This window comes from Ylistrum balloti, unplaced genomic scaffold, assembly GCF_031769215.1.
Source record: "Ylistrum balloti isolate Yb309-2 unplaced genomic scaffold, AGI_CSIRO_Ybal_v1 Utg370602, whole genome shotgun sequence".
NCBI classification, from domain to species: Eukaryota; Metazoa; Mollusca; class Bivalvia; order Pectinida; family Pectinidae; genus Ylistrum; species Ylistrum balloti.
In genome coordinates, this window is record NW_026782372.1 from 320,892 (window position 1) to 346,872 (window position 25,981).

The 25,981-nt window shown below is 33.5% G+C and overlaps 1 protein-coding gene across 1 annotated transcript; it reads right to left on the reverse strand.

The window, feature by feature from the left end:
- Positions 1-194: 194 nt before the first annotated feature.
- On the reverse strand, positions 195-24,774 carry LOC132556920 (cytochrome P450 3A12-like). Its single transcript, XM_060221376.1, has 13 exons — positions 24,722-24,774; positions 20,267-20,363; positions 10,409-10,461; positions 8,839-8,935; positions 8,122-8,241; positions 6,679-6,770; positions 6,184-6,335; positions 5,732-5,844; positions 4,436-4,714; positions 4,057-4,145; positions 3,359-3,496; positions 799-961; positions 195-299 (listed from the first exon to the last, which is right to left on the reverse strand). The coding sequence occupies exons 1-13, from the start codon at positions 24,772-24,774 to the stop codon at positions 195-197; spliced, it is 1,551 nt and encodes a 516-aa protein (XP_060077359.1).
- Between the last annotated feature and the right edge of the window lie 1,207 nt (positions 24,775-25,981).

Below are 25,981 nucleotides of genomic sequence, written 5' to 3' on the forward strand. Positions count from 1 at the left end.
TATTCTGCCTGTTCTACTCGGCTATAGGACATATTCATAAGCAGGTTTTGCCTACAATATGTACCCTACATAGGCCGGACGGACAGTCCGTCCTCTGTCGGTCCGCTATCGGAGCGTGCGTGACTGGGCCTGTCACGTGGGTTCAGAGCGTCAAGAACATCAGTAGTATGTGCTGACGTCATTTCCTATCTGATTTAACCCTGTGATATAACAGGCGGTCCAGTCCGGCGCGGCAAAAGCTTGACGAACACGCCATGACGTGGCGCCAGCATTGGTCGAAGAACAGATGGCAGAGGGTCCTGAAAGGTAAAAGGTGGTGACTGGTTAGGTATATCAGGGCCATAAAGCAGCTAAAATAAAATTGTTATCATCAACGGGATTATACTGCAAAATACACTTGAGATAACACCGCCAACAACACAAAATTTAGGAGACAAGATCTAATGCGGCCAACAAAAATGTTAAAATATTCGTTTTTAAAGTGAACTTTTCTCTTATTTCAATAAATTTCAAATATCTTATATAGCCATCTTATCTTTCGTTATTTGACAATGCTTGATTATGAAATGGATGTGTCAATATATCAGAGAACATGTCGAATTAAGTCTGTTTATCTTTGGCAATGATTTAGTACAATTATACTTCTGTGTTTTAGTCATAGGTATTTGGAATGGTCCCTGATTTTTAAAGAATGAATTGACTTACATGCAATGGCATTTTAGTGTTTCTTTAGTGTAAGTATTTAACGAAAACTGATGTTTTTGTTGAAAGTGGTACTAAAATAATAGTTTTGTTTACCTCTGTTTTGCTGCATGGAACGATGACGTATTTCTGCAGAATTTTCACCAGGGCTAGTTTTACGAGAATAATACCATACTTCATGCCTACACAGATCCTTGGCCCCTGACCAAAGGGGATAAACGTATAGGGGTGCCTTTCCTTTCTGGCGGCGCTGCTGAACCTGCAATGTAATTAATCACAAGTTTGTAATATGCAATTATGTTACATAAATAATGTTTAAATTGTGTGTTTTGCTGGTTTTATTGCCCCGTGAACATCAGGAATCAGATGAGACGGGTTCTCCTCTTAGTGTGTATGCAATCCACAGCAAGTAGGGTAAATTTCTTGCCGAAGGCCACAACCACTATAATACAGGCTATTAAATTTATCAACTTTCTGTGAAACACATAGTTCGACTGAGGAGCGTCAAATGGTGAACGACAAAAAAGAAAAGCAGAACGGAAGATATTTGTAAGATATGAGTGCCCACGCAAAGCAAAACCTGATTTGATGTATGACTAGAGGTCATAATACTATGGGGTAATATTAACCAAATCTGGTGAGAGGTTGTCACGATATGACGTCGTGACGGGATTAAAAGTGATGTGACACGCCGGAACAGGACGGATGGAAAATGCCCATCCATAAAATAGGGATAGGGAAGAGGGCATGGAAAACATAACATTTCAAGCTGTATATGTTATCGGTTTGATTGGTGAGTACTTATTTTGCATCATGACAAAATGGCACCATCTTAAACGAGGCCAACTAAGGGGCAGTTTTTACAGTTCCATTTTAATGTAATATTATGTCACAGGTCCACTGGCCTTGACTTTCCTAATACATGGTGACGGATGTTTTACTAGAAATCCCATTTTACGCTTCACGTTAAGCGTGGTACATCAAATACCAGGTGGTATCCACTTGTGTGTCTGTAACCTTCACCGCATGTTCTATTGATGGCGAAAATTGATTGGATGTCAAGAAGAGGGCTCCATTTAGAGCACAGAAAATGTCGATGAAGAAGAAAGGGCAAAGATACCGATTTTAATTATCTCTCATAATAATGTAATGGGACAACAAGAACAATTCTTATGACCTAGATTAACTGAACAGTTTCATGTTCTCAAGTTATGGAGAGGTGTATATGAGGGAATGTTTACTGTATGTAGGTACTTTTAAACTGGAAACGAGATAAGCTTAATTCTAAAAGGATACACTAATACATCTGGTGAACTAAACGTGTACTTTTACTTATATACAAGATATTCTATTAATAGAACCAAACTTTGTTTGCACTTTATGTAATTATTGTATAGTGTACGTGCTAATTTGCAAAAACGATCGACCGAAATTCTACCTGACTATACTAATGTGTGTAGTGGATGTTGCAAATCAGCAAATAAGTGAGTTCCCGATAACATTGTCTATCGTATCTTATGAATTCACGTGTATCTCACGTGCAGTCTTTGATAAAAAGGACTTTCGTGTTTGTAAACGAAATGATAACGTCTGCGTTAGAAAGCTATGCACTTTTCTTGATAATAAGATAATAAGGAAGTTCTTTTATCATTTATTTACAGACAGTCTTCAAACAAACTCCGAACCAGAGGGTCAATCCCGGCCATGTTACTATTAGAATGGTACTAAAGACAAGCATGAGAATAGCACCTTGCAATACACATTTAGAAATCGGTACAGTAGGGCCGAATTATGAAGTTAACTGTATCATACAGCTGTTTCATTTTTCTTGGACTTGTCAATGATGCTAAGGATCTTCGTATCTTGAAATATGCTTATGTAGATTTGAGCTAAATATCCATGACTGAGAATTTTGATTGCTTTTTTGTTGCTGTTTTGTTTTCTTTTAATTTTTTTCCGTTCTTTTTTCGAAAAGCTAATCAAACCTCCTTGAAATAAATTCGTTTGAATATTATCGTTTTGTTTTCCGTTTGTGTAATTTAGTTCGAAAAATTAGTTTCTTTACACCTGAATAATTCTCTATTCCCTTTACAGTACATGCGGGGATAACATTAAATGAATTCAGCCACGCAGAACCTAGAATGTAAATTCTTTGTAGAATTACTCTATGCATTGTTGCTTAAACTTAATGCGTTGTTACCGAAATATATAGTATATTATGATAGTTTTGTAAATACTTTGACCACCAAACTGTGAAAACTTGACAATTTTGGGTACCTCAAATATCCATTATAAAAAGGGACATTCTCTAAAAATAGCCTATAAATCCTCATTTAATCCAGCAACATGCGCTTTTCCGTGACAGCATCGATGAACAGAAGTGTGATGTGCGTGGTCGCTTTAATATGCATGTATATCTATCTCCTTCCAGAGACAGCAATATTATACAATTGAAGCCTGATGTCGCTGTTTTTAAAAACTGTGATAAATACAAAATGTATCTGGGTCGTACATTAGATAGACAAATAAAGCACGACGTCGTTATTTAGCAATTTTTAATTACATCCGGCTCTTTTCAAGGATAGGAGTCTTCTGCCAATTAAGCATGGGGTCGCTAATTTCAACCGTCAGAATGTGATAAATGACTGAAACTGACCTTTCAGGCATAAACTTTTGAGGCTGTGGAAAGTATTCTTCGTCCTCGTACAGAGTATACGCCATAACTCGAATCATCATGCCCTCTTTAAATTCCACACCATTTATCGTGCAATCCTTTGTACACATCCGGGCAGTTCTGTAAGAGAAGTCGGTCATACACTTAGTCTGATATGTAGTATTATAGCTGTTTTTGATGGATATCCAGTAAAACTCTGAATTCATCTTTCATCTTTTTGTGATAAGTGATTTTTCGTTTTATTTTTATTTTGGTGGTGCATTGGATAAGCCTATTGTGCTATTATCAACAGCATTCTACAACGTTGTGTTCAGCTGAAAGCATCGCATATACACAACGGAAAGTTTTGAATGTTGCTTGACTTTTGGTGTTTGTTAGCCTGGAATGATAGGTATGGCGTAGGTAATTACATTCCATAGATTAAACTACCAGGACGCCGAAATCAGAACGATGTGTCATGATGATGGTACCGTAAGCAGACCAAACGCTCACAGACCAAATAAGAAGATACATTGCATTTTTGTCAGTATTGTACAAATCTTAAAATGATTTTCGGAAAAAGGAACATTAACCTGGTCAAATATTAGCCATTACTTCCTGTACTACATCATGAGTGTCTACTACGTCAATGTATTGTATTTACTACGTCACTGTTCAGTGTTTTACGTCATCATGCTTACCCTGGTGCACACGGATAGAGTCGCAGTGCTTCATTCATGACCATCTCCAAATATTCCATGTTTTTCAGGGCCGCAGCAGTAGGATGTTCCTTAAAAATAAATGGATCGGGCGTGACACGTTGGTGATACAAAAATGAATATCCTGATGAAATGTTCGATTTTCAATTTCAGAATATTTTATTGACATTCCTACAAAAATTTGGACAAAAGGTTAAAACATTTATAATACCTCTCCTAATGAATTGTTATCGGTATGTAATATCTAAGTTTCCAATTGTAAGTTGTTCTTTTAAGGTTGTGTAATTGTCCACGGAACACACAGTATATCTTATTTTTATGTTGTTGATGAACCCTGGAATCATCTGAGAACTATACTTACAGTTAGGCCACACTGTCCGAAGATCTCGTCGAATGCCTTCTGTTGCTCTGCCTGGTTCATAGCTAGGCAATGCACAATGAATTCGAGGCTGGCATTTAGGGTGCCACTACCTCCCCCGATCAATGAATGAAGATGTGCGATTATCTCCTCGTCATCAAGTGAGCGACGTACAAGTTTACCCTCCTCATTACGACACGTGAATGTGCCACGGATGATATGATTGAGGAGGTTGTCAGTCAGGGAGGCCGAGGTCGTGCTCTGCAACAAAACGAGACCATTCTTATCAACAACTTATCGCTTGTGGAGACTTCCAAGGATTTTTCTCAAGAAGTCTGGTTTGTTTGTGCATGACATTTTATCATGATTGCTCTGGATGGCGTGTAACGGGTACCCCATATGTTGTTCAGCAAGTTAACCACCATCTTCAACGAGGAGACTCTGCCTCAAAATGGCCCTGGCTTTCCATGCGGCGATAAACCGCGTAAAGATCAAAGAAAATATAGTACTTACTGTCAACAAATAATTTTCGTGGAGCATTTTTTATTGATTTGATGGGATACTCTTAATCCACGTATATAAATATTTTCTCCTCTTACGATTCGTCAGTTATGTTAGGGACATAAAATATTCAAATCTAGAAGGCGACAGACGAAAGCTCGCAAACCTTTTACATTTCAGAACATTTCTGTTCAAATATTGAGTGGTACTTGTATTAAGATAAAAATGGACCAAAATAATTCCAAAATTACGTGATATATGAAAATTACGAAATTTATCTAATTATGGAGCTGCTGCACTTCCCGTCTAGATTTTGACTTTTATTTTGTTCACTTTAGATTTGTCTTATCTGCCTCTTCAGGCTACCAATTTAGGCCCTTTGCATCACTGACGTATCCTAGAAGGACAAAACAGCTGTATGATGCAGTATCATGGCGAGTCCTAGAAGGACGAAACAGCTGTATGATGTACAATCATTGACGAGTCCTAAAAGGACGAAACAGCTGTATGATGCAGTTTAACTAATTGTTTGCTCTACTGTATCTCATTCTAAGTTACGAAAAGGTGTTATTCACTTGTGTGGCTTTTGTACAATTTTACCTAAATATGGACGTTCAGCCAAAGATTATCTTTACATCAAACAGAATGAAATCTATCAGCAGACTGTTGGAGACGAAAGCTGAAAAGTTTATAATTTCTATTACCGCATATGGCTCTCGTCAACGTAGGTAAAAATTGTTCAGCTAGTATTGATCTCACCGCTTCAATAACCCTAACAGATACAGAGTTAAAAAGTACCTCTTGTCTTGTCATGTGTACAAAATCCCTCATCTTCTCTACGTGTTTCATATGGACACGTCTATGCTTGTAGTCAAAGATTTTCAGGAACGGAGTAAGACTTCCATAAACTCCTACAGAAGATATCAATCAAATGTCTATTTAAACAAGTATAATCAACTTTTAAAAACTGATTCAAACATAAAAACATAATTTTAATGATTTGATCTTATTTCATTTATTCATTCATTTTCTTGTTATTTTTATTGGTTTTCATTTGTTTTTCATTTATTCGTTTATTTATTTTATTTTTATCCCCCCATATATTCAGTTTATAGGTTTAATAATACAACTAAATTCATTGTTTGACTCTACTCTAGCTTGCTCTAAATTTATATTAAAAGGTGATATTCACTTGTGAGTCTTTTGTACAATTTTTACATGCATTTTGTATATCAAAGTTGTACACTTACTAGCAATGCCAGTCAGTTGATTCTCCGTCGAAGCAGCTTTGATAGATTCAGTCATGAACTGATATAAAATGGCGTCAGGGTTTTCTATGCTGTTTACATCATAGTTAAATGCAGATAGGGCGAATGCATCCAAAGTGAATCTGTCTAATAGTCTACAAATAGACCAGGCGATACAGTTATCAAATATACTAAACAGAACTGGAACTGACATGTTTTATATATAGTATGATATAAATGACGTATCTTCCTGGTTTTTAAATCCTCGTAATTGCGATTCCGTGCGATAAAACAAATATCAAAAATAAAAAAAGAAACAAACACACAAAGAAAAAAATAGTACATAAATAATATCAAATACACTATTCAATCTAATAAATGAATACATCATCGATTAATAAACCAGAATTCAACATGTAAGATAAGATATTACGTTTTGTTTTAACATCCAATTGTTTAAAGAGAGAATAGCAGTCTTTTACGGGACATATAACTTACGTGGCGATGTTGAATCCCTCTGGATGGTTCTCAACCAGCTTGGCAAGTTTGGAAAGAAAAATGTCCGAAGTGATCTTCACCTTCTCTACAGCCTACAACATAGATATGATAAATAAATACACTAATACCCTTAGTGACCCGCCAATTTAGAGAGAGCTACACAGTTTATTAATAAAATTTGGTCATACAGTCGTTACACAGTAGTCTTAATAAACTGACAAAATACCTTCATATGGTCTTGCACAATAGTCTTTATTTATGAACAAAATACCGCCATACGGTGTTGCACAGTAGTCTTAATTCATCAATGAAATACGGTCATATGGTCTTGCACAATAGTCTTTATTGATGAACAAAATACCGCCATACGGTGTTGCACAGTAGTCTTAATTCATCAATGAAATACGGTCATATGGTCTTGCACAATAGTCTTTATTTATGAACAAAATACCGCCATACGGTGTTGCACAGTAGTCTTAATTCATCAATGAAATACGGTCATATGGTCTTGCACAATAGTCTTTATTTATGAACAAAATACCGCCATACGGTGTTGCACAGCAGTCTTGATTCATCAATGAAATACGGTCATGCGGTTTAATACAGTTTTCTTATTTAAACAATACAATATCGTTCTTACTGCGTCAGACAGTAATCAAAATCAAACGAAACAAGACGTTCGTATAGCGTGACAGAGTAGTCTTGATTAAACAAAACGATACGGTCGAACAGCGTCACACATACGAATCATCAAAAAAAATACGATCCCGTTGGACCAGGCAATAATCTTAATTTCTCATTAAATACGAACATACATTGTCAGGTATTATTTACGCAATTATAACATTTCCTTTTGGAGGTATATATGTGTCATTGATTCAAAAGACGTGGGGATATGCAACATTGTGAAAGCATTATTTTCTCAGCAGAAAGCATATTTGATTTCCATAAATTCCAATCTCGTTACCTAACGCGTGTAAACGTAAGAGGCGACTAATGTGATGCCATTTACAAATTTAGTATGTTGACGTAATTTCGTGAGTCGTTACTATATTTTATTTTCTTGCCCAATGTTTTTCCCGTTTTAATAGTTCGTTTAGTACCGGTCTTTGTTTTCTGATATGTTGAGAGGTTATTCACCCTTGCCTTTGCTTCCTCCAAACCTGACGAATCATCACCGGACCAGTGTTCTGTTTATTGGACTATTCCATTTTTGGAATTAATTTGGCAATTGTATGCGCCATCTGTTTCACTTAAATTAATTACTCTCATATCAATATCCGAATGTGAAAATGGCAATGTTGATACAAATGTAGTTCCATCACCGTTACACAAACGCATGTGAAATCAAGATCATTGACGATCCTTTAGTTACATACTGGAAGCCATCCCATTCAAACGTTTCCATGTCTAAGGCTATTGAAACATAACGTTTATATATACCTTCTCCATACATGTCCTGTTGAAAGCGGTAGCTACAATTGCCCGTTGATGTTTCCATAATGACCCGGATATAGTGAACAGGTTCAAGTGATCAGGGTAGTAAGTAAACGGGTTGTAAATCTGAAAATAGACACATATTACCATAAAATCTAAAAATAAAGACATATCTCCATAAAATCTAAAAACAGATCTATTTCTATTAAATCTAAAAATAAAGATATATTTCCATAAAATCTATAAATAGAGATTTTTTTCATTAAATCTGAAAATATCTTTATGTTCCCGTCAGAACTATACGAATATATTCCCTAAAGGACTAACTACCATATCGACAAACAACGAGTCACACACCTATCGTATGGTAGATATAGATTTAAAGCAAAAACATTTCAATTATTTTTGTTGTTTTCATTTGTTTTTTTCTGAAGACTGATTTGAAATGCACAATTAACCATAAATTGTTTTCCATGGTTCAATGAAATCACCTATTCTATATATCTAAGTATTTTTGTGCGTCATATTATAACTAAAACATACACGTCCCTCTTAAAACTCTTACTGATGTATTCATTTGTCAAGTCTAAAAATAGCCATCAAAGTTTGGACTCTCCTGACCTAGCGGTCAAAGCGTGTTTCATTGTCCTATGATTACCATAGCGGTCAAACCTTGCTTCACTGACCCGCGATTAGACATAAATATTCCAGACAGTCACCTACCGGTCGGACGTGGAACTTGTCGAAATGCTTGACCAGTATTTCTTTGGTCATTTCGGGATCGTTGACCACGATGCTAGGTCGGAAACCTTCGAAGAACCTGTAACATACATTAGTAAACACCTAGAACAGTTGCTAATATAGATCTAGTGGATGGAATAAGCAGATAACCAGGAGTTAATAAAAGACAGTCGAACTTCGTTATCTCGAAGCTGGATGGACCGTGTAAAAATCGATATATCCGTGTATCGATATAAGTTAGTTAGAATATTCAGTGTGAAATTTGGCCAGACCGATGAAATACGTGATCTTTGAGTTATACGACTTCTGGATACCGCGATTTGACTGTATGTGTTTTCATTAGTATAAATGTAGATGTACCGCCCCAATTACTTTTTTGCGTTAGTCAAATACACTGAATTAGTCTGTTGTAGGATATAGTTTGCAGACTAACACATAGCCATTGCGAGGACTAACTCCTGGTAGATCTTGAACTGGTAAAAACCGGAAATACACTCAATAGATAGAAGTATTTGTCACGTAGAGTAAGTGAAATGAAGGTGTATATATCATTATCATAGTCAAGCATTTCATTGGAACGTATTATAATCAATTACATTTTTATCTTCCTAACATTCCTAATGTAACCACAGCTTTCAGAGATACACATCAAAAGTAGTTTATTTTCATTCGTGCGTAAAATGACTTAAGTTTGCGCTAATCACTGTAAAAGAAATGTTAAATCGCATTGCACCGATGATTTATCAATTTCTAAAAGGCTGTAAATTACTTGTCTTTTTTGTGAAATAAGACTACAGTATGTAAACGTTTGAGAAGTTTTTGTCTTTACTACGCCATACTGTGTGAAAATATATTGAGTAGATCACGTAAAGTTGATAAAGATGTAAAAACCTTTAAAGAAAAGATTCCCAGGAAGTCTTAAAAGTGAGACTTGGGCACGATTTAATTGCTTTACTTTGAAGGTAAAGAAAACCTTATTGACATATATCTATATCTCCAACGTTTCCCACTAGGACACCCTAACCAGTGTACTCACTGATACTAACATGTGCTAACGTAATGGTTTAACTAGTGCCAGCATGTAAGTACGATCAGTTGGTGGGAGGTTGTGTGAGCATTTTAAGTGATTTGTGGAGATAAAAACATTAATTTAGAAAAAGGCGGCAAAACAGTAAGAAAAATTTAAAGCAGTGCAAATATCCAAAAACGTTTTTGAAGAGAAAACATAATAATTTGAAGTCACATTTTTTTAAAGAATGAAAAGTTTTTTTAAAACGCATTACGATATGTATTTACTAAAATGTTGGTCATATTTATGTTCTATATGATATTCGTGTATTTCTGCTTCTACTTAGAATGGGTTTGTACAATATATATCTATATATATATATATATATATACACATATAATGCTTTAACAAAAATACATATTCATCCTCAGCAGCACAGTTTTTGCTCAGGATGTTCCGCTCAATATAATTTCAAATCAATTTAAGGACATGCTACTATCAGATATATTTTTGACATCAGACAAGGTTTAAATATATTCTTACCCGTAAACGTTTCCATATTTTTTTCTGAACTCCTTGAAGACATCCAGCGGGTTCTGAAATAAAAGTCCAGTATTTCAGGAATGGATATTTACAAACAGCATTCGTATTTGTTGTCGATGTTTAAATCTAGAACATTCCAATAGATAATTACATATACCGTACAACCGGTTATTTTCGCAGTGACATATTTTCACGTTTTCGCGGTACGTTAACGAATTTGTTTCAGTGAAACAAGGATATCCGTGTTTATTAGATGCGCTTTCACATGAAGATCGCGATTTTTTGTTCTTGAGAACATTATTCGGTCTTTTTAAAAATTGACCTGTGAAAATTACTGCTTTTACGGTATATATAATGATGGTAAGGGACACTTAAGAAAGAAAATGCAGCATAGAGCGGCATCCACACTTTTGTGAAGATAACCCCGATTGCAGGGTAGCCCCAACTGATAATCTGAAAACAATTTAAACATATATGACAAGTACATTATTAATTACCTCAAACGTTTGGTTCACCTGCGATAATTTGATTCATCTTAAAATCTACCTTGACATTCTTAAAGATTAAATGATATGAATTATACATAGTCCAAATAATTCGTGACAAAACTTTATAATTGTGCACTAAATTTTCTCATGATATCGGAACTAATTTGATTAATAGGTACAAATAGTAATTAGACAGATAAACACTGCACTTTTCAGCTCTACCGGATACAACAGTGGTGAACACAGATGATATTATCATTACAATGTACAGAATACACAGTCCACACCAACTGTGTGAAGGACCATCAGATATAAATGACGTAAAATACAACAAAAAATAACGGAAGAAAGGGTGTGGTCGAACAGAAATTAAAATGGGCGTGGCTGTGCAGTTCTGTAGATAATATGGTGCATATCTTTACTTTGAATGGGACCGATAACACTGAGATATGTCTGTATTCGAGCCTTATCACTCGGGCTAGATTTTGATAAATAGTTCAAGATTGACGATAAAAATCTATAAACAGATGTAATTAATACGCGTTTGTTTATCTAATTTCATGTTTCAGTGCTGTTCCGTCAGTATCATAATTAAGGCGTGGATATTTCCTATGATCACGATAAAATGAAGAAGATTAAAATGCGAGATATTCTAGTAATGAAATAAATACAAGCAATGCATTTTAAGGTTTCAGGACAACACATAATCAATTACTAGTGTAAGTTAGGTTTCAGCTATATCTTACCTTAAAGAATGTGAGCTGAATAAGTACCATCTATACGAGGGTATCTTGGCGATACACCATTATTATCTGTTGTCAGAACACGAAAACAATTACAAAAAGGTAGAGTGTCCCTTGCAGGAAGATTTAACCACAGAACGCTTTGTTAGTTTTCGTGTACACATTTTGTTTAAACTTACCAGTAGATTTCCTTGGCATCAACAATAAAAAGTCATTATGTTATCAAAAAAGAATTATGGAACATACAAGATGGTTTTTGGCAGAAATTACGTACGACAGAAAGTGTAACGCTAAATTATTACAAAATCGGATTAAGCTGAAAAAGTAAGATTTTTTTCTCCTGGTATTTTGAAAATTTCTGGTTAAGTAGATAGCGGTGACAGAAAAGTGTATTTAAACATGTAACCGGAACAGTTGTAATATCACCTTAACATGCCATTACCCGAGATACGTGGAAACAGGTAATCAATGCATTGTTAGCTTAAAAAATCAGGCTTTTAATATCATCATCAAGTTTTGTCGAAATCAAACAGAAGCAAATTTAACCTGATTATGATAGGTATTGTTATTTATCATCATTTCATCCCGTGATACATCGATGTAATCACCTATACCGTTGCCTATACCTATATGGTTGTTGATATACCACGTGACGTCATTTATTGCATTGAAGGTGATACACGTTCCAACCGAGATTAATCCAAACAGTTGGATTTTCCTCCAATGAAAAAACATTTGTCCGTATTAAATTCGGTATATTAAAGTCACTATCTATTTGAATGTTACTATCACTTAATAGTTGAACATAATTGTTCTTATATGTAAAAAGTTTGCGATTTGTCTTCAGTTGCCTTCTAGAAGTCCACATTTTAGGTCTTTAGCATCACTGATGAGTCCTAGAAGGACGAAACAGCTGTATGATGTAGCTTAATTCACTGTTCATTTAAAAAGGCTATTCACTTGTGTATCTTTTGTACAAATTTACAGGAAAACTGATTGGAAATTTCTTCTTTATGTAGTGTGAATTCAAGACATCTAAAAATATATTAGATTGTCGTCGACGTCATGATAAATGCATCAAACGAGCATAAGAAGTATACATGACATAAGATTGTAGTAGTTTATGGGAACAAATGTAAGCTGAATGTTAAAATGTTTATGGTCGCCATAGTGATCTCATGGAGAAATAATCTGTTTCTTTCTGCGATATGAAGCTGGACGTGTTTGATGCTCGTTAGTTTGTCTGTTGGTTCCTTTGTTGTTTACCTTGTTCTTTTTTGAGAACGTGACATTACTTATTTGGATTGACGATTATTGGCGATGAAACAGTAGATTACTACTCTTTCAGAACACCTAGTCTAATTCTCCCTGCATTTTTTGTCAGGAGTCTCCCATGTTTATCTTTCATTTGCTCATACTTTACAATAATTTTATTAAATTTGAGTTTGGATTATGATTATGTTGATATGTTGGTATTTTCAACTTGATTTGTAATGACATACAATCTAACTATGCTCTCGGTTCTGACTTGACTTGACAGTGTGATGATAAACATTCCATATATAACTACCTTGACTGTGTTCCTTAGATTACATCACAGACACGGGTACACGTACACTACGGCAGATAAAATATCAGACTGATCTAAACAATCAAAGTAAAAATCCACTGACACAAGACCATCTCGGATAAATAAATAAATTTTTATAAAAAATCAGGAAAATACCAACATGGCAACCTAAATATAATTCAAACTCAAATTCCATAAAACTTATAAAACAAAACATGAACAAAAGAAAGATTTACATGGAGACTTCTGCAAACATACAAGGAGGATAAGACCAGATGTTCTGGAAGAGTAGGCGTCGTCTGCTTCATCGACGACACCCGCCATGTAGACTTTGGTCAATCCAAGCGAGTAATGTGACGTTCTCAAATAAGAACAAGGTACACAACAACGGAACCAACAGGCAACCAAACGAGCATCATAAAGATATTTAATACGTGTTGTGTTGTTGTAAGCGTGTTTATGTATATCTAAGAGCACATTACCGTTTGATAGAGTAAACCCTTATAAAAGTGCAGCACAAAAAACAATTGAATAGTTTATTTAACACAAATTTGGAAAATAGGATAGAGACAAATAATTTGTTAAACTGCATTATCTAGTTGTTCAAGATCTTATAATTTGCTTTCTATAATATCTATAAAATTAATTTAATTTAAAGTATTAATTCTCTTTATCAACAATCGATTATTTAGGAATTAAGATACAATTATATTCAATATGGTCCGACCAGACCAAAATGAAACCATTTTCAAACCTGAAATATCACTATGTGCAATGCTTTCCACACACATGTATAGTTTAATTTTCAGAAGATATATATAAGTATTGATAAAAAGTCCTTAATTATGAATCATACATACATGTACTTAATTTTAAAGGTATTACTTATGTATTGTCCATGATGCACTCCATTTTGATTCTTTTTCAGACAGTCATATTACTTAGGTAGATTGGTATCAGATAATAAGTATCTACAAGAATAAGTTTTGATATAATCGTGCATTTCAATTAGGTATTAATGGAACGAAAGGCATGTGAAATGGATAACAAACGATTTTAAAGATAAGCTGACAGGTAAGAAATTACAGGTACATTAACACGTATTGTGGAGATTTACCTTATCGTATTGCAAAATTGACTTCAGCTTAGCAACATTTGCAAGCTTTATAACACTAACAGATAATCTTAAATCATTAAAATGGATATTATTTCACAAAATTCATTTAATAGTGTTTTACGTTAACTTCTGTTCATTTTGAGTTTCACATTGAATATGTTTCATTTTCAGTTTGAACTATTTCATAGCAGCATATCTTTTGTCATTTATGTGGGATTAAGCTAGCAGTGTTCGATATTTAAAATCTACAAAAATGAATATTGGTGTTAACGTATACTATACTGCTTATTATCTTATAATGAGAGATATCAGCTACCTGTTAGGTGTACTAGTACGTGTCGGAATGTCCCAACAGATTGTCGTTACGATAGATTTGTTAACGAGCACAAGGAATATGATTTGATACCCAACTTGTAACGATTATCTATCAATGTAACATAAATTTCTGTTAACTGAAAGAAAATTATCCATTCAACCATATTTCGTGGCAATAACGTGTATTCATGCACAACCCAATAAAACTAATTATATCATATCATGAATATTTCTTAACAATAAAATTTCTTTCAGAAACAAATTTCTATCAATCCTAATATCTATTATTACCAAATATGATCCGATGTTATTTCGCGATAATTTTGACGCCTTTCACATCAATTGTCTGAATAATTTTATCAAAAAGAAATTGACGTTTCGATTTATTAGCTGTGTAATAAGAAGCGAGTCTCCCGAAGATTGTGACCTGATTATAACTATGATATTTCAGGGACGATCATGACTAATTCTCTTAGCCTGTTTCAAAGGAGACATCACGGAGGGTGGCAAATCTGGGTAATGGACGCCTCCGTGTCAAATTTTACATAAGACAAATATGTGAATAGCACCATTGATATGCATTTAAAATCAGATACAGTAAGGTAATATGATAAACTGCATCGTACAAATGTTTTGTCTTTCATGGACTCGTCAGAGATGTTAAGGGCTTAACTGTTTTTTTTTAAATTCTTTGTGTCGTTTGAAGACCAAAATTGACCGAAAGAAATTTCAAACTGAGGTGCAAATGAAATTAAATGAATTAACGACTTTGATCAGTTTATTATCGCATGAACTTCAGGTAAGACATTGCAAATGTTTTCTGTTATATAAATATATACTTCGGTACTATAATATCCACGAGAATGATAACATATGGCGTTTTTTAATATGAGTTGCAGCCATCCACCAAGTGTATTTGGAGCCAACACATCCAATTCGACCGCAATAGAAAACTATGCAGATAATGTGTGTACGCAGTGCTCTATCAAAAAGTCATAATCCAATGACTTTGGAAACTTTTCTTAAAATCCTATCGAATTGATTGTACCCAATCACGTGGATTTTTTTTTAAATCTTTGTGTTCAGTTTCCGTCCGTATAAAGACCCTCTCCTTAACAATACATACACCCTCCCCCAACCAATACCCCGCGCGCGTAGTCATACGGAAAAACATCATTATCAATGTATATCGATATCATTTGACAGCTTTGAAAAGACAAAGTTTACATTGAATGGAAAACATTAAAAAATATATTATTTGTCAGGATAAAGTATTCATTCCGCATATTTGAAGATATCACACCAAGGTTATTTATATAACGGTCATTTAAAGTAAATAGCGTGTACTTTTATAAAACCACGTGGCTGTTTACTGTGATGAGGGTCAATGACAGCTTGTTTGGTCAGCAATGAAAATTCAGTGAAGTTTTACAGTCTGTTGATAATTCCAAGTAAATGTCTCAATAGGTTTATTAGCTCTCGATTTGTTGACAGTTATTGAATATAAATCATTATAGCAAGATACACTACATTAATATTAACGACGTTCATCAAGTTCATATGGATACTAGTCTTTGGCTGTTGGTGTGTGGCGTCAAATGTAGATTTTATCTACGAGGGGTGCATCTGGGAATAAAAATATTTATAACTGCAATTTGTAAACAGGTTCAAAGAAAAGGTAGAAGAAAACCAATATTGGTATAAAAACATATTTAGCAATGCAAATAAAACGGATGTGACAAACAGTGTTTTGTTTGTATTTTAGTTAAGCGATGATTTCATAATTACACGGGTTCAGTGTATATGCGAAAGTGCATAGCAATTAAATCTAGTTTTATGGGGCTGAAGATGTGTTGTTATGATATAGGAAACACAATGTATTGTAATAAAGTAACATTTTGTTATGTTCAAGTTCAAATTATAGCTTGCGGTTAATGGATAGTTTACAAAATTATCACGTTTTCTTGACAAAATCATACATCTACACTTATAACACATGTACATATCACAAGAATGGCATTTTAAAAGCGACCTTTGTTTTTAGAATGAACTAAGAAATAATTATCGTAAAAATTTGCATAGCACTTTTAGCGGTAAGTGGAAATGTATGTTTCCGTGATCATAAACCAGCTTGTTAAAGTGTAGTGATATCATTATAACACATGTACAGGTAAAGGTCATTCCGCTAAAGTACACCTGTTCGCCTACCTGTGTTCTTACCTGGTCGCACCTGTAGAGAGATGTCAATGTTTCGATATACAGGAGTACTCTAACGTTATTTGTACTTTTAGCCACACCCTTGTCGTAGTCCTGACCACGCTTACTTAAGGTCACCTAAATCATTGTAGCCTACGTGTGGGAGGTAGTGAACAACAGAGTTTGTATAATAGCTTTAATAGTACATTGAAATGATCCTTATTTTATCAATTATTCTACTAAATATAATCTTATGTTGTGTTTTTTCTTCAAAAAATAACATTAATTTATTTCTTTCAGTTCAATAAATGCAGAAATAGAAAGAAGAATTGAAAAAAAAATAATAATAAAAAAAAAAATGTAAACAAAACCGTAAATCATAATCAAATACCATAAAAGGTTAATGGGACTGAACGAATTAGTTACACGTATAAAGTACAAGGAGAACAGGCCAGTTTGTATCCCAAGACTTCTACCCTCGCTGTATCTAATTATTCTAATCATGGTATGTTACTGATGATAGGCTCCGCTTACAGACAAGACCCAATTTATCCAACATATAATAACGAACCTCGCTGGTCGAATGATTGTGAATTAGAACATCACAAAACTTAAAATACCGCTCTTTACAAAACATTATGGGTGATATTTACTAAGACCAAGTGTTCCGGAAGGACACTTTCTTCTGCGTCATGTAAATCTTGGTCAATCCAAATAATGTCAGGTTCTCTAATGAAAACACGATAATTTCAAGCAAAAACACCCAGCTAACTGACATCGATCTATATGGCATGTGCCGTCGATGAAGCAGAGGACGCTTTCCTTTCCGGAATACCTTTATTCTCTTTGGAGTTTTTCATGACTCTCCGTGTAAATCTTTTTTGGTTGGTATTTTCGTAAGATTCACGAATATAGGTTTGAATTTAAACTATGTTGACGTGAGAGTATGTTTTGTGGTCGTTTTCCCGAATGGAATATTTCCAATGAGAACATGGTGGTGACCATTTATCCACTACTTCTTTATACATATTCTACATTGCAATTCGGTTTCATCGTTATTCTCTATAAAAACGACCGAATAATGTTATCATGCAATACGTATCAGATTAAATTCATGGGAATATATTTCTAGTTTAGCACTATAATCATTATTTTCATTGTCGCTTATGTCCGTTCTGATTCAAGTCTAAGAATATGTATGCCGAATAATTTCATTTTCCGTCTGATCAATTAGAACACCTGATTTCTTTTTTTATGGTTATTATTTTGTAAGATTTTTTATCGAACTTCGCCGTTAAAGTTTTTTTTAAAAAACTGGTTGAAATTGGTATAATGATTCTCTTGTGTAGTTATGCTACATTCGAACACGTGCACGATCGTGCAAAATCAGCCGTTACCAATATAATGTATGGCTATTGTATCAACGGGTCTGTTTCCATGTTTAGACTAGACCAACCCCGCCCATTAACAGATGTACTTATCACAAGGGTCGCGCTGACCTGACTTTCATTAGATTAACAACTGGTTAACTTCATATAACTAAATCTAATTTTCCAAAAATATGTATTATTTAAAATTATCCCAAATTTTCCGTTTCTTTCATTTGTGATATATATAATATTTGTCTTCAATCACATTACTTAATATGACCTCATTTTGAAAAGATATTTGTATTTTTACAATGGTATTAAGTTTGTCATACATTTAAAAAATCAATCCGATGATATAAATATATGAATTTTAATTCCTTCACTAGCTGATCAATATCCTATTGTCATTATCCAGGTGACCGTATTATCGATACCTACACCAGCACCAGAAAAATGTCCCCTCAACACGATGGTAGACTCTAAAAGGAATGTATGTACGATATGAATTAGTCTTGTATTTATATAAACATCACGTGTATAAAAACGTTTTTTATAACAACGGCTCAATGTTGTCTCATGTACCAGGTTGTGCTACTCTCCGCTTTGTAACAACAATTCTGTGTTGTCTCTATTTCTATTCTGTAAATGATTCTTGGGAAATGTTATGTGTGCTTGTCTTGTATTTTGTACTTCTGAGAACAACTTTACTTATCATGTATTTTGTTATGTTGTATCTAAATGAATGGTGTAAAGTTTTGTTATGTGTGTGTGGAAGGTGGGTGAGTTTGTATGTTTTTTCTCATTTTTTAATACTTTTATAATAATAGCAGTTTATTTCGATGTGATTCATTGAACACTAATTTCTAAACATAAAATAAAATTGCCTGAAGTAGATGTTCGTGAAAGCGAAAAGTACAATAAATGAAATCCTCAATGACTATATTAAAACTACATTTTCCCATTCTTTCCTTCATTAACTGAGAATCCGACGTCCTGGTTGATTTGTATTCCAGACTTTGACAGATTCCTACTATCGAAGGATACCATCTGTTTTCAATATCCTTATTGTACAATCCTTGAACCATTATTGCTTTATCAATCTGTGTTGTTCGGAGTCCTGTCCTGTGTTTGTGAGTAATATATGTTTTGTTTACTGCGATGATAACAGATAAATTATCACGGATATTAATAATTACGTGTGTAAGCGAGAACAACACCTTCCTATTGTTCTGGTGATGTCACAATACACAACCGGAAGACCTGTCACTCCCTAATGTTGTTGTATTACATTGTAAATGGTTAAGGGGTCGGCTTATTATTGTTGTTGTGGGTTACGTGGTGTTAGAGTTAAACCTGAAGGTAACAATTAATTAATCATCTTACGTCAGAGTTACCACAATCCGTCATGTCTGAGTGAATACAACCACAATCTCATAGATTTTTTTTAAATATTTACTTGATATTTCAACTCTGGGCGCAGTTGTCTTACATAATAATTGAATAAAAATTACAGTGATATTTCGTAATTGCGACTTTTCACAGACTATGAGGAATTAGAATTTAATTAATTTTGAATCCGGTGTTCCAATCTAAAAACACTGATAGCAGATTTGATAACAGCGGAATATTTATGCATCTTCTTTTTGATACACTGAAAAGCAATCACGATATTTTTTCGGACGAAAGATAGTTAAAATTTTAAAATACTATTTTTAAAATGTTAAGTACTAGTGGTAAATATCACCTTTGAAATTTTATGATAAAAAGACGTGTTAGGAAAAACGTGATACTTTTTAATTCCCTTTCCTTGCCAACTCCTGTAAATATCGATTATGGTAGTGAAATATCGATACCATAAACATCATCTATGTGAGTTGACGACACACATTATACAAACAGTACTCTGATCGTTTAATGAAGAATCTAGGATTATTTGATATGAATAATAATCTCCTGGGGAAAATTTAAAACCATGATATGATATTTGTTAGTTAGATGTGTACTTGATGGAGAAAGAAAAACGCTGAATAAACAAACATATATGATTTTTTGTACTTACTCTGTCTTTGAATTCCTTTAGATTGCCGATTATCCACTTTGGCTTGGGTCCAGGCAAGTTGGTTTTGTCAAAAACCGAGTAGATCCTTTGTAGATATCTAATAAAATAAACAACATCTTAGAACAAGATATCATATATATCAAAGCTTGATAATGTTCGAGTTTGTAGATATTTATAACATAATATCTGATACATAGAATTGGATATTCTTATTTCGATACATCTGTTAAATTAGAAGACTGATTATTTGCAAAATCAAATATTCGTGTCTATTTATGCTTAAAGTTACTTGCTCTCTTACAGACTGCCAGAAGCAATACATGGAATATGAAATACGATAGTCATGAAGTTCAACCGTAGGAATTCGAATTCTGCCGAGTTTTGGGAATGCTAATCAAAATATCCACAACAGTGTATGATATTTGTGCTACAAGTCTACATCATGAATAATTGCATAATTCGAGAAATCATTTTAAAAAGCGAAGGCATTTTCAGGACAAACTATTTAAGTTTTTCAAGCGATCGAAAAGAGACGTATTTCTAATCTTATAAGTAATGTACTCTTTCTATTACCGAATACTGCATATTTTTGAAATATGATTTAAAATTAATCGTTATATGTTGAACGACATTTGTTTTGTAAATTGTTCATTGTTATAGTTCAACACTTGAAACGTTGAGTTGGGTTAGTAACATTAAAAGCAGCTACTTAAAATTTGTAGTAGGTCAGTTAAGTCATTATCGGAGATTGTCATTTAAACCATATATTATTTCTTTTTCTTTTATATTGTTTTATCCGTTTATTCTATTTCTATAGTAAATTGATGTCTGATTTGATTTTCAAACACTCTTGAATTAAAAAGTTTCAGAGAATCTTTGAATATAGATAACAAGTTATTCCTTAATACACGTATTCACACATTTGTGCATGTATGATGATTTACCATTATTTATAACCTGTTACGATTCTAGTATGAAATTTAATCAATATTTATACGAAGAAAAGCATATGGAAATTTGAAACTGTTTCTTTGTTCGAAGCATGACCTTGCACCGGCTGTGCAAGTTCTTCACCTTAAACAAAATTCGGAATTCGTATTCCAAAATATAATTCAAGTGTCCTTTCGCAGCTGATTAAAATTACAAATATACATCTATGTTTAAATATTTGAAAAATGGTAAAAGATGGAATTCTTTATACGAGATCAAATGAGATATGCTGTGACGAGCATTACTGGATGTGAAAAACAGTTTTACTTTTTCTTACTTTGTTCCCTGAAATACATCCTATTAGTCGTCCATCAGCTTTGCATGTTTACAAATTCGAATATACAAAGAGGACAGTTTTGATTCCAAAAGAAATTACAGGAAAACCATGACTTCAATAAATTAATCCATTCGTAACCATTTTCCATTTCTTAGCATGTTTGACAGTATTTGGAAATATCACATTCAAAAGTCGGCTTGATTTATTGACTTTGGTAGCGTTTATTATATCAGCCGATATGTGTATTCTACTGTACGTAAGTCGTAATAGAACTGGTCAGTGGGTCAAGTATTTGTACTTTTAGAACAATACACGGTCATGCAGGTTACACTGTTGTACTTATAGAAGTTCTGTATGTATATAGCTTACAATACACCTCACCAATAAAGGTGACATGATTTTGACATTATAGAACAAATCTGCTACAATATAGGTAAATCTGATGGATATTCGGTCACATATCTTACCTTTATTCATAATTGGAATGTTTTACCAATATCTTTTACTTTTTGTTTGTATTTTTTTACATTTCTATGAACAAAAAATTTTATACACATTTGTTGTTGATGTTGATATTATTGAATTCGAGATTATTTAAATGTTTGTACTTATGTTGTATTGTAATAAAATACTTTATTTACTTATTGTTTATGTAGGTTAAACAAATATTGATACAAACTAAACATAGATATAAAGTACAGAAAGATCACATAACATGCCTTATACTTTATTTCGTCAATAATCAGGAATATTTATATAAATGTCCGGTTATTTTGTTTTGTTTTTCGGGAAATTTTTTTTTCTTTCCTTTTTTGTTTTTTCCCTTTCCGTTTTTGTTTTGTTTTTGTTTTTTTAGCGATAATCAATCATTTAACAATGCTATATCTGGCTTTTAATCTGTGTTGAAAGATAAATGTGCGTGATGAAGGTATTTAAACCAGTCAAATATGTACGTTCTTTCATATCGAGCCAAAAACAAAGAAATGATAATGACAAGAAAGAATAATAATAAAAAATAATGAAAAGTACTGATCATAATCATGTATGAGTGAACCGTTTTATGTATAATGAATCCGATTTCGGATAACTAATACTAAATGTTCTGTACAATACTTGGCTGAGTACTTAACTCTGTAGTTTTTGTATGGGATATTAATTCAAACTTTAAATAATGTGATGTAGTTTTATATTTGTGTCAAAAGGAAGCAAGACATCTTCATACATTGGTTTGTCTTGCATTACATGAGAAGTTGGGTCATGTTTAGTCGAAAGGACGGATCTTGCTTTTAATTCTTAAGTGTTTTTGTTGGGTTGTTCTTGTGTTCACACGGTTGATGACTACAGATTAACTTCACACGTCATTGACAATAAGCGGATCGTGTGATAGAACGCTTAGTATCACTATCAGAACTCGCCTACAACCGGAAACGTTTGGACATAGATATGGCCGGTTTAAGTAACAGATTGTGTAGCAAAACAAAATTCCACAGCGTCAACACATGGCTAATTTATACATCAAAATACAAGAAAGGGATCTATAAAAGAAAAGAGGAGAACTTGTGAATTTCGGGCTAAATGAAACTTAATATTTTTATCTGAAAATCTTTAAAATGGAGGAAAATGTATATGAATTGATATTGGGTTTTTTTTTGTCCTTCCTCTTAATCGTTGTACACATGATTACAGAAGAAAATGTTTCACATGAGTGAAAAATATCTGGTAAACGTTTCCTTTCATCATGTGTTGAATTGTTTACATGCTACCACAACAACGAGCGATAACAAATTTAGTCACGAAAACCAAATACTGTCCGGAGCCATTTAATATAACCATACTTTTTGTTTTTAAAATGAATATTTTACTGTATTTTGCACCTAAAAAGCGAATGAGTCTATAATAATGGATTTAAATTTCAACATTCCAAATCTTTTTTTTTTTTTTTTTTTACTTTATTTTTATCATTTATTCAGCTAAACATTATGATACTTTCACCGGCATATTAATGAAATATTTATCAAACATCGCCCCAATGACAGGTAAATATATATATTAATATACGAAAGATTTACATTTTAAGCCTGAACAAAAGCTAAGCATTACCAAGTGAATGTTTTGCCTGTATTCTATTAAGCGTGTGTCAAGCTATGATTAGATATATATTTATAGTGTCTCGCTGACAGATCAGTCAAACTATACACTGTGAAGTATTTTATGAACAGGTGTTCAACATACACTGCTCAATAGCTCTATAACATAGCCAAGCTCCTCCTGTAAACTTTAAATATGTAAAGTATTCAAACTATTGTGTATTACCTGTAACTGATCAGTGCTATCGGGATACACTAGAGAATAGATCGCGAATGAAGACACCGCGATTGTAATAATTACACAGCTAAAACACGATAACAACAACATATGTTGTTTTCAGTTAAATAATTTTGTTTATGAAAAAAATATTGGTGGATGCAAAAATGCGTTTATGCTGGTTACATCACTGACAGGGCCAGTGTATTTTATGTCACGTTATGGTATGTGGTAGTAAATACTTGTTAAATGTGATAAAACATATATTTCAAAATTGTTTTGTGTCACGCTAAGCCTTGTATTGTAATTAACACATCAGGTCAGGATTTCATCTTCTGATTATATTCGGCGATGGCGGCGATGGTATTTCATAAAATATTTATTTAAGTTTTTTATAACATTGGTTCATATCATTTTCCCCTAAAATGATGAAAAGGATATGTATATTACTGCCGGGGTTAAGGAGTAAATATTGTGTTATATATATATATTTACTTTTCACCGAATTAAGTTTATTTTACATTATGATATTTGCAATAAGATAATTTATTTACATTTGTTTTCTAGTAAATTTATATTTTTTTAAATTGAAATTTCAAATAATTTTGAATTGACGTATACAGTGAAGCATTTTGCAGCATATGAAGAAAGTAAAAAGTGAGTACGAGTACAACAGAGTAATTACTTACGTAAGATATGCTAATTACCTTTAATTAAAAATCGTTAATGATGATAAGAATATTTAAATAACAGACGTATTGTAAACAAACAATGAAAATATGGACCGTATATGATTATAAGCGATAAAGCCGCGACACCATGCACATTTTCATACCTAGGACATATACAAAAAACAAAACATAGCATTTAAATTGTTGACCTACCTGTATAATAATACAAGCACTATCAAGACAAGTGACAATGCCACAGCGCCCATGGTGTCAGGTAAGCAGATACAGCTCTGATGTTTAAGTAGATTTAAGGTGTCGAGGTGCAGGTACAGAGGTCCGTTAAGTGTTGCCGAGTATTCCTGGGTCTGCCTCTACCCCGCTGTTAAAGGGCGGTAGTATTGTCCTAACGTATACTATCACCGCTTAGCAGTTCAGTTAGTCAAAGGTCGTGTTCACGTGTGGAGGAGATAACGCGTGCGTTACATGTAATCAAACTGATGGAGGTGATGACCAATAATTGACCAGGAGTTTATAAAGAGATGACCACTAGTGGACACGTGTGCGTCTTTATCTGTGCAAAGTTTTTTTTTCTGTGAGCTGTTGTTGATTTGAATATCCTGATCTTGGTTTTTATAAATGTTGTGGAATTTTATCAGTTCATTAAACGGTGAGTTGAGTTATAATACAGTTCTATTCTTCCGGCAAGATGTTCTGTTCAAATGTCTTGTATTTCCTTTCTTCTCTTGAGAAGTTTCTATCATTCAGTAAATTAATTCGTTTCAGGTAGTATTTAAAATCCTCGGTACTGATAGGATGAACCCTTGTAGAGGATGATGTCCTTCCTTTAGGCTTTCCCCGGATGAGTCGTTCCACAGTTCCAAACACTTTCTTTCAAACTGTTGGTTTTTATCTCTCCACTTTCAATTGATCAATTTCTGGAAATTACAAACAAATTGCATGTGCTATTTCTTTTCATAAAATGCTGTAAAATGTCTTAAGTTTCTTGAGTCCATAAACTGTTTTAAAAACTAACTGCAAAAAATCAAAAGATTTTCAGATAAAATGCTGATCAAACTAGATAAAGTTAAATCCATCAAAATTCAAACAGAAACATTTGAAGATCTTGTGAGAATGCTTGTTGTTAAGTATTTAACTTCTAAACAATTCACAACCTTCAGATATAAGACAGGTGTGGATAGTATGCAAGATAATATTAATATGCCACACTCTTGTCCAAGTTGGTGTATTTGAATGTTCTGTTTGGTTGTAAGTTTGAGGTATGTACTATAGAGTTTCTGATTGGTGAAGACCTGCCGGTGTTAATTGCCGTGTACCTAAACAGACATAGATAGTAGGCGGGTTATAACACAAAAACCAGGTAATCACTCGAAACACACAGGTAAGCTGTGCCGGTATACACTGGTTCTATTGTACACCAGGCCTTCGTGAGCTCCACTATTACTACTAGAACAC

Coding starts and splice junctions, on each gene's coding strand:
- LOC132556920 (XM_060221376.1), bottom strand. CDS start 24,774: ATGGGCGCTGTGGCATTGTCACTTGTCTTGATAGTGCTTGTATTATTA. Junction 8,936..10,408: donor AAATATGGAAACGTTTACGG/GTAAGAATATAT, acceptor TGTATGTTACAG/GTTCTTCGAAGGTTTCCGAC. Junction 5,845..6,183: donor TCAACTGACTGGCATTGCTA/GTAAGTGTACAA, acceptor TATCTTCTGTAG/GAGTTTATGGAAGTCTTACT.